Here is a 10,696-nt window from a genome sequence, read left to right as displayed (position 1 = left end):
GGCAAAGTAAATAGTTTTTAAAGGTAAAATGTGGAGGGAAAATCAAAAGTAGTTAAAAATGGCCAATTATACCCTGGACCCCAGAGGGTTAAATGTTTTTTAAAGTAACGCAATAGTTACTTTTCAAGTAATTAATTACTTTTAGAATATTGTAACTCAGTTACTAACTCAGTTACTTTTTGAAGAAGTAACTAGTAACTATAATTAATTACTTTTTCAAAGTAACTTGCCCAACACTAATTATTATATACCAAGTGCTTCTGCAAGAAAAATCAGAGCTAAATGAGAGACATTTACCAGTTCAGTTTCTTATACACCCCTTCATTATTTTATTCCCTCTAGTACAGTATTAATGACCTTTCTCCTGCTGTTTCAAGTCACACATAGCTGACTGATATTGCAATCAATCAGATTAAAATAAACAAAAGAAAAAATGGAAGAAAAATGTGTTAAACTGTATTTCATGGGTTAAAAATGATTGAAAACATTTAGGAAAGTTTCTAAAATTGAGCCACATGGAGTGTGCTTTTTTATCTCTGACATTCAACATGAATCCATCAGAAGTACACGTAGCATCACAGTTCCTCCTCCTCAGGACAGCAGCAGGTTAACAACAGTTACAAAGTGACGACCTTCACCGGGAAACTGATTTGAATAGTTAGATTTTAAAATCATGATTTCACATTTCATTTCCAAATCCAATACAAACTTCCCCAAAATAGCTGGGATTCATGATGTGACCTCTTCCATATATTAACTTTGCACATTAACAGTTACCCAACATAATATTACACAGTACATCAAATCATTTCATTAAGCAGATGCAAGAAGACAGATTTGCAAAGGCTCCTGTGACTTTTGAAACTTTTCTCTTGTGACTATCAGACAGTTTGATTTTCCTGGCGAGATGCTTTTTGTGTGCTGAATATCTGAGTCCACTCTTCAAGCTTTTCCTTTACGGCGCTGGCATCAGGTCGGTCTTCTGGTTTCTCAGACAGCAATGAGTTAATAATTTGCTTCTGTTTAAAAACAAGAAAAAACACAGTGTATGTGTAATGTCTTGTGCAGTGAAACCTCTGATAAATAATAAATATATTTTAAAAAATGCATATGTTGTGTCCAGACAACTCAGCAATCAAAGAGGACCTTTTATAACTGAGTAAACCAATTAATCTAAGTTTTATCACTACTCTGCTGATGACCATCCTGTCGAAATTTAAGCACAGTATGAATATGGTAATTTACCTCTTTGGTAAAAGTCACTGAAAACTCTTCGAGGAACCTCTGCCTTTTGACGTCAGGCCAAATCTGGTGTTTTGTGAAGATGATTCACTGTTGTTCCTAGAAGAAGATGATACAATTACTTCATAGCCTGCACTGTACACAGTGCTGCAAGGATTTTTATATAGTTATAATATAGTGCTGGTGTCAGTAAGTGCTTACTGTGTAACTGATGAGGCTAATGATTCAGGTGGAGCACCATCTTCTGATGCTGTTGGCCTGATGGACACCTAAAACACACAGCAAAATCCTTTATTTTATGCATATTTCCTCCAAAGGGAAGCATTTAATTAAGATGAAATATATGAAAATACCTTGATGTCCCAGTCTGGCTGTTCCTGAAGAGCAGAGCAGGCTAACTCTGCTGCTTTCTGTTGGGCTTCCTTGATGCTATTCCCTTCACCCACAGGATATTCCTTGTCGTCAATTTTTAATTTGTAGAAAAAACTGTGTTGTGAAAAAATGGGAATGTTTTAGATCATTACATTGACAGTTTAATATTGTTGAACATCAGTCCGGTGTTGGTGTCTGAAGATTCAACTGAAAGGACAGAGTTTGACGTATACTCACTGAGGAACGTGAGACGGGCCATCTTTCTTCACTTCAACATATGAATGGGAACGTTTGGTTTTCTGACAATAGCGGTTGACAAGACTTTTGAAATCTGTCTCTGTAAAGCTGGTGTCCTCAGAGCTAGGAACCGTCTGAACTGAAGCTTCTGCTGCATTGTTTCTCTGTCAAGATACCAAGAAATACATCAGAGAGACAATTGCCCCAGGTTGGTTTTTCATTTCTCTCAAGCATGTTCTAGTTAGGCAAAACTAAACCAATTCTTCACTCGCTTTGAGGCACAGAGCTACACCCCTGCACAGAAGACTCTCTCTCCGCCCCTGCACAGAAGACTCCCCCCTCCAACAACTGGGTGGTGACACTATCCCCAGACAGTATGAGGAGATCCCTTGGCGGGATCAATACCCACAAAGCCCCTGGTCCTGGTAACATCCCTGGACAAGCACTGAGAGACTGCGCTGTGGATCTCACAGATGTCTTTAATACATCACTGAGCCAGGTTGTGGTTGCCTCAAAGCCTCCACCATCATTCCTGTACCAAAGAAGTTGTCTTTAACGACTACCATCCTGTCGCACTCACCTCCATCATTATGAAGTGCTTTGAAAGGTTACTCATGCTTCAAATCAAGACCTCTCTTCCCCCCAACCTGGATCCATACCAGTTCGCATACCGGTCAAACCGCTCGACCGATGATGCAATTTCATCTGCCCTTCACTCAGCCCTCACACATCTGGACACTAAAGACTCATACATTACAATGCTGTTCATAGACTTCAGTTCAGCATTCAACACGACCATTCCCCATAAACTCATTCACAAACTGGATCTGCTGGGCATCACCACCTCGCTGTGTAACTGGCTGCTGGGTTTCCTGACAGGAAGACAGCAGACAGTACGGGTCGGCAGCAACACTTCCAGCACTAAAACACTGAACACTGGGGTTCCTTAAGGATGTGTGGTGAGGCCCCTTCTCTTCACTCTGCTGATGCACGACTGCACACCATCACATAGATCCAACCTATTCATCAAATTTGCAGATGACACAACTGTTGTAGGTCACATCAGCAACAATGATGAGACCTACAACAGGAGTAAAGTTAACAATCCGGCCTAGTATTGCAGCAAGAGATGCTCTATAGAGTTGAAGTCTGATAAAAATCTGCAGGCAAATACAAAGTTGTTTAGGCATGAAGGTGAAAAGCAGTGTCTTGCACATGATTGTACATCATTTATATTAAAGCCTTGCACCAAAGGCTTTTCATACCTTGACTCGCTTGATGTGTTCCTTGTATTGTTTTCAATGCTCTCATTTTCAACAGCATTGTTAGGGAATAAAGTGAAGATATTTTATAGATTTTAAATGTGGAAAAGTCCTGACTCTGAATATAACATCAACTTCGCATCTTTCCACTTATGAGAGAAGATTAATGATACTCACTAGTGTCGCATTTCTTTTTTTTTTTTTTTTTTAAATTTAGTAGGTTTTATAAATGTCGTTTAATCTTTCAGTGTCATAGTTTTTACTAAATATTATGAGAAATGACAAACCTGGTCTGTAGTCAGGCCCTGCAATGAGGACTCAATGGACTCCCTTAGGGAGAAGAAGAGGGGCATTGTTAGCATGCTATGCTCCTTTTATATAGTTATAATATAGTGCTGGTGTCAGTAAGTGCTTACTGTGTAACTGATGAGGCTAATGATTCAGGTGGAGCACCATCTTCTGATGCTGTTGGCCTGATGGACACCTAAAACACACAGCAAAATCCTTTATTTTATGCATATTTCCTCCAAAGGGAAGCATTTAATTAAGATGAAATATATGAAAATACCTTGATGTCCCAGTCTGGCTGTTCCTGAAGAGCAGAGCAGGCTAACTCTGCTGCTTTCTGTTGGGCTTCCTTGATGCTATTCCCTTCACCCACAGGATATTCCTTGTCGTCAATTATTAATTTGTAGAAAAAACTGTGTTGTGAAAAAATGGGAATGTTTTAGATCATTACATTGACAGTTTAATATTGTTGAACATCAGTCCGGTGTTGGTGTCTGAAGATTCAACTGAAAGGACAGAGTTTGACGTATACTCACTGAGGAACGTGAGACGGGCCATCTTTCTTCACTTCAACATATGAATGGGAACGTTTGGTTTTCTGACAATAGCGGTTGACAAGACTTTTGAAATCTGTCTCTGTAAAGCTGGTGTCCTCAGAGCTAGGAACCGTCTGAACTGAAGCTTCTGCTGCATTGTTTCTCTGTCAAGATACCAAGAAATACATCAGAGAGACAATTGCCCCAGGTTGGTTTTTCATTTCTCTCAAGCATGTTCTAGTTAGGCAAAACTAAACCAATTCTTCACTCGCTTTGAGGCACAGAGCTACACCCCTGCACAGAAGACTCTCTCTCCGCCCCTGCACAGAAGACTCCCCCTCCAACAACTGGGTGGTGACACTATCCCCAGACAGTATGAGGAGATCCCTTGGTGGGATCAATACCCACAAAGCCCCTGGTCCTGGTAACATCCCTGGACAAGCACTGAGAGACTGCGCTGTGGATCTCACAGATGTCTTTAATACATCACTGAGCCAGGTTGTGGTTGCCTCAAAGCCTCCACCATCATTCCTGTACCAAAGAAGTTGTCTTTAACGACTACCATCCTGTCGCACTCACCTCCATCATTATGAAGTGCTTTGAAAGGTTACTCATGCTTCAAATCAAGACCTCTCTTCCCCCCAACCTGGATCCATACCAGTTCGCATACCGGTCAAACCGCTCGACCGATGATGCAATTTCATCTGCCCTTCACTCAGCCCTCACACATCTGGACACTAAAGACTCATACATTACAATGCTGTTCATAGACTTCAGTTCAGCATTCAACACGACCATTCCCCATAAACTCATTCACAAACTGGATCTGCTGGGCATCACCACCTCGCTGTGTAACTGGCTGCTGGGTTTCCTGACAGGAAGACAGCAGACAGTACGGGTCGGCAGCAACACTTCCAGCACTAAAACACTGAACACTGGGGTTCCTTAAGGATGTGTGGTGAGGCCCCTTCTCTTCACTCTGCTGATGCACGACTGCACACCATCACATAGATCCAACCTATTCATCAAATTTGCAGATGACACAACTGTTGTAGGTCACATCAGCAACAATGATGAGACCTACAACAGGAGTAAAGTTAACAATCCGGCCTAGTATTGCAGCAAGAGATGCTCTATAGAGTTGAAGTCTGATAAAAATCTGCAGGCAAATACAAAGTTGTTTAGGCTAATACTTCTCACACCTACATAGAATCTCTGAGACTCACTGATCTTAAAGCAGCAGTAGCCACATCAGTAGTCTATTAACCATGATCCCGTGGAGAATATCTCTGTATGGCTTGCAGAATAATTCTTTATATGTGTTACTTTCTTAGTCACGTATGGGTTACTTCTATATTAGTGAGACGCTATAAGAGTCTCTTAACTTAAAACTAACACATACATGCAAATATCACGTAGACTATTTACTTACCGGGGAAATCATACTAAAGTTCTGCTTCCATATGTCTCTCACCAAAAATAAAGTGTCCGCTAGAACAGTGTCTCTGCACCTATGATTGATGTCACTCGCATCTTTATTTATCTCTATAGAGTTGAAGTCTGATAAAAATCTGTAGGCAAATACAAAGTTGATTAGGCATGAAGGTGAAAAGCAGTGTCTTGCACATGATTGTACATCATTTATATTAAAGCCTTGCACCAAAGGCTTTTCATACCTTGACTCGCTTGATGTGTTCCTTGTATTGTTTTCAATGCTCTCATTTTCAACAGCATTGTTAGGGAATAAAGTGAAGATATTTTATAGATTTTAAATGTGGAAAAGTCCTGACTCTGAATATAACATCAACTTCGCATCTTTCCACTTATGAGAGAAGATTAATGATACTCACTAGTGTCGCATTTCTTTTTTTTTTTTTTTTTTAAATTTAGTAGGCTTTTATAAATGTCGTTTAATCTTTCAGTATCATAGTTTTTACTAAATATTATGAGAAATGACAAACCTGGTCTGTAGTCAGGCCCTGCAATGAGGACTCAATGGACTCCCTTAGGGAGAAGAAGAGGGGCATTGTTAGCATGCTATGCTCCTTTTATATAGTTATAATATAGTGCTGGTGTCAGTAAGTGCTTACTGTGTAACTGATGAGGCTAATGATTCAGGTGGAGCACCATCTTCTGATGCTGTTGGCCTGATGGACACCTAAAACACACAGCAAAATCCTTTATTTTATGAATATTTCCTCCAAAGGGAAGCATTTAATTAAGATGAAATATATGAAAATACCTTGATGTCCCAGTCTGGCTGTTCCTGAAGAGCAGAGCAGGCTAACTCTGCTGCTTTCTGTTGGGCTTCCTTGATGCTATTCCCTTCACCCACAGGATATTCCTTGTCGTCAATTATTAATTTGTAGAAAAAACTGTGTTGTGAAAAAATGGGAATGTTTTAGATCATTACATTGACAGTTTAATATTGTTGAACATCAGTCCGGTGTTGGTGTCTGAAGATTCAACTGAAAGGACAGAGTTTGACGTATACTCACTGAGGAACGTGAGACGGGCCATCTTTCTTCACTTCAACATATGAATGGGAACGTTTGGTTTTCTGACAATAGCGGTTGACAAGACTTTTGAAATCTGTCTCTGTAAAGCTGGTGTCCTCAGAGCTAGGAACCGTCTGAACTGAAGCTTCTGCTGCATTGTTTCTCTGTCAAGATACCAAGAAATACATCAGAGAGACAATTGCCCCAGGTTGGGTTTTCATTTCTCTCAAGCAAAAATGAACATTATCTTACAGATTCCACTGAGTCCCGATGACCAAGCTTAGACAGGCTTTCCAGAGCATTTTTTGTTGCATTTTGCTTTGCTTCCTTCTTGGTCTTCCCCTCACCACTGGGGTAGGCTTTACCATCTGTGACTGGACTCGGGTTGAATCTGTAAAGATATGAGAGTTTTGTTATATACTGCTCAAAAAAAATTAAAGGAACAATTTGAAAACACATCAGGTCTCAAAGGGGAAAAAACATGCTGCATATTTATACTGATGTGGGCTGGGCAAGGTGTTAAGAACAAGAGGATGCCACATCTGGTTTATGCACAAGTTTTGCAAACAACAAAGTTATTTGCATCCATTTAACTTTTACCTTGACTTTTTAAATAATCATTTCAAACTATTTACAGAACAATCCACTGTTCTGCATTCAGTAAGATGCCACACAAATAATTTGTGCCACTGCAAAAAAGTACTTTCTGTCCACTATAAAGGAGAAATTCACAGCCTGATATCTGCAGGTCTGACAACAGCAGGTGTATCACTCCTGTTTCTACCAGGAGACAGCAGTGATAATAATTACCAACGATTTTCGTTTTTGGTATTTAAATAATGAGCAGAGTGGCAGCAAGAATAAACTCAGTCATGCATTTTTGATAACTGGCAATGAGTCACATAACTGCAGAGGAATTTTGACCCATTCTTCAATGCAGTGTTATTTTAATTCAGACACATTGGAGGGTTTTCGACTATGAACGGCCTGTTTAAGATTGTACCACAGCATCTCAGTCTGATTTAAGTCTGGACTTTGACTGGACCACTCCAAAACTTACCTTTTGTTATTTTATGACCATTCAGAGGTGGACTTGCTGGTGTGCTTTGGATGACTGTCCCATTGCACAATCCAAATGTGCTTGAGCTTTGGGGCACGAAATGATGGCCAGACATTGTCCTTTAGGATTTACTGATTGTGATGGCCAAACCCATGGTCACACTCTAAAAGTCGGTAACTCTTATGTATTCTTTATTTTTTCATTTAAAACAACACACTTAAGTTTGCACTAAGATTGTTGATTGGTTTAAATACCTTGGTTCTATTTGTAAGCGCGCACATTTATTTTACTTATGTATTCATAACATTCCATTACTTTTGTTTTATTTGTGACTGATCTATTTCTTTTACCTGTTTCTTACCTGCCATCATTCCTGGGAGCTGCCAGAAAAAAAGATTGTGGCCAGGGTTTAAAGCAGTTATATACAAAGAGGGGATGGTTGGACCACACCACCACTTTCTGCTGAAGGGGGAAGAATGTGTATTTTCTTTCATTAAAAAAAAAAAAAAGCCTTTGTATTTAACTAAATATTTGAGTTTAGGTTTAGTGGTTTTGATTTTCTTCTTTGGTGTTTAGTTTATTAACAGACTGGACTGTGCTCCATTGTTTTTGTTGTTTTCGATTGGTTTTTGTTTAGTTGTGTGTTGTGTCATAGTGGTCTGATCAGCCATTACCCTTGTATTTCATTTCTTGTTTTATGTCCGTATGTTTGTTTGGGCAGTCGTTGAGTTTAACTTCACATTTCTTTGCCTGAGTTTAGTTTTGTTTCTTTGACCTCTTTTATGAGCTCAACATCTATTGTTTGTTAATATAATATTTCTGGTTAAATAAATGAAAACCCTCTTTTTCTTAGAATTCCTGTGACGACTCCTGCTTTTTCAACTCGGTCCATCGCACTGATATAGAGCAGAATTCACAAGTCATCCTGGAGCAGCAAAGCAGCCAGACCATCACACAACCACCACAATGTTTGACTAATGTTAAATTTGTTTGATCTTAAATATTTAGTTGTGACAAATATTCAAAACACTGAGAAGTCAGGAAAAGGGCAGATACTTTTTAAAGCACTTTATATTTACTCTGGTCAGCAGACAGTAATGAGAGAAACCTTAAAGCCACTTATGGAATATCCTTTCCTTTACCACCCTGATAGCATGATGGCATCACAAACCTATCAATAAAACAGGAAAACTACTGCAGGAATTTCATTTAGCAAGCAGAAGCAAATAAGTAGGTTAATGTGATCAAACCTGGCCTGCAGTCATTAAGATGAGCTCACAGAAACACCAAAGACCAAAACATAGTGTAATATTCTTGGTTAGACTAGTAGAAGTGATCAGGAAGGAAGGACATGGATACATGTTTTATTTTAAACAGCAGAGCATAACAGTAACCAACTTTTTCCTTACTCATCAGGGATCATTTAAGGATTTGTGCTGAGCTCTCTGCTGAGATCTTTCATGATGTTCATGATGCAGGTTTTCCAGTATTGGTGGAATGATGACTTTTTGTCCCCAAAGAATAAATCTTTTTTCTGCTGACAGCTGTTGTCTGCGTACAAAATAAGGCTTAAGTGCTTTATCTTTCCCACCGCCGTAGGGTGATGCATCACAAACTAACTTCAATGGCAGATTTGTGCTGTAATGCACCAACATTTTGTTTTGCAGCAGTAGACTTTTTGCATTTTTAAATGCCTTTGCACATTCCATGGTCCAAAACCATTTAGCATGTTTTTCTCAACAGGTTATGCAAAGGTTGAAGAATCGTGGGTGGATTTTCCAGAAATTCACTGGAGTAATTTAGAAGACCCAAGAAAGACTTCAGTTCAGTGACATTTGTTGATTCTGGTGCACCAGAACTGCTACTTTTTCTCTAAAGCAGGTCCCCAACCTTTTTTGCGCCACGGACCGGTTTATGCCCGACAATATTTTCACGGACCGGCCTTTAAGGTGTCGCGGATAAATACAACAAAATAAAACTAGTACCGGTACTGAAAAAAAGAAGATTTATTCATAACACACGTGAAAAGACCCAGGAAAACCGAGTTAACGATAAAAACGATAACAAAATAACGCTGAAAACCGATAAAAACCCTGAAAACTATACATTTCACACCTGAGCCTCAACTCTCGCGGCCCGGTACCAAACGACTCACGGACCGGTACTGGTCCAAGGCCCGAGGGTTGGGGACCGCTGCTCTAAAGAATGCAGTCCATCTTTCTCGATATGATCTCTCAGGCACTCCACACTGCTCTGAAGAAGATGGCACTTGGAAGGCTTCACTCTGATGCTATGCTTCTCCAGATGTGTGAATACTTCCTCCAACCTTCAAATGTTTCCTTTTAGATGAAGCAGTGATGAGAATGTCATCCAAAAAGCAGGTCACATGATCCATCCCTTGAAGGATTTGGTCCGTCACAGACTGGAAAAGAGCAGGAGCACCGGAAACACCATAGCTGAGGTGACTGTACTTATAGACACAGTTGTGTGTGTTGATGACCAGATACTTCTCTGACTCTTCATCTAATTGTAGCTGCTGATAGGCATGAAAAATGTCAGGTTTAATGAAAGATCTTCCTCCAGCTAAAGTAGCAAACAAATCTTCAGTATTAGGAAGTGGATATCTCTCCTCTTCAATACACTGGTTGACACTGACTTTGTTTTAGCCAACTGACTGATTTTACAGGAAAATGAGTGACATGCGTCTGATAATACTTGTCTGATAACACCGACACAGCTGCACCAGCAACATGGTGGTGTTCTTGTTTCCCAGTGCAACATTCACTGTGTATCCGTTTTCACTGGAGGTGATGGAGTAGACTGAATATACTCCAAAAAGATCAGCTTCATCATTCCTACTTAAGCATTCATCCTGTGTTTCAACATACTAAGTTTGCTGATTTTTTTTAATTTCAACAAGCATGTGCAATGTGTCCTATTTTTGCACAAACATGACACTTTTCCCTTTTAAATTTGCACTCATGTGCTGAATGTTTTCCCCTACATCGATAGCATGGTTGCTTTGATCCTGTGTGTTTTTTAGGTCCTTTCCAGATGATTATTTTGTTATTACCCTCTTGTCTGTTCTGTCCTTTCCATGCTTTGTTGGAAAAATTTGGAGCATTTGTCAAGGCATTTGCATAGTGATGTTCATGGTGTCCTGAGAACTCTATCGTATTCTTCGAAGCAAGTTCATTTTAT

At 39.7% G+C, this 10,696-nt stretch overlaps 1 protein-coding gene across 1 annotated transcript; it reads right to left on the bottom strand.

The window, feature by feature from the left end:
• Positions 1-323: 323 nt before the first annotated feature.
• LOC121812268 (double-stranded RNA-specific adenosine deaminase-like) lies at positions 324-6,826 on the bottom strand (the record flags this gene model as incomplete). Its single annotated transcript, XM_042213944.1, is given in 14 exon segments — positions 324-1,019; positions 1,246-1,341; positions 1,444-1,511; positions 1,596-1,728; positions 1,852-2,015; positions 3,401-3,443; positions 3,530-3,597; positions 3,682-3,814; positions 3,938-4,101; positions 5,899-5,941; positions 6,028-6,095; positions 6,180-6,312; positions 6,436-6,599; positions 6,688-6,826. Coding segments are annotated over 13 exon segments (1,402 nt in total), but the record flags the coding sequence as incomplete, so codon positions are not given.
• Positions 6,827-10,696: the final 3,870 nt, after the last annotated feature.

This window comes from Haplochromis burtoni, unplaced genomic scaffold (assembly GCF_018398535.1).
Source record: "Haplochromis burtoni strain Fernald_Lab_line unplaced genomic scaffold, NCSU_Asbu1 Contig_499, whole genome shotgun sequence".
Classification (NCBI taxonomy): domain Eukaryota; kingdom Metazoa; phylum Chordata; class Actinopteri; order Cichliformes; family Cichlidae; genus Haplochromis; species Haplochromis burtoni.
This window is presented reverse-complemented; position numbering and strand designations above follow the sequence as displayed.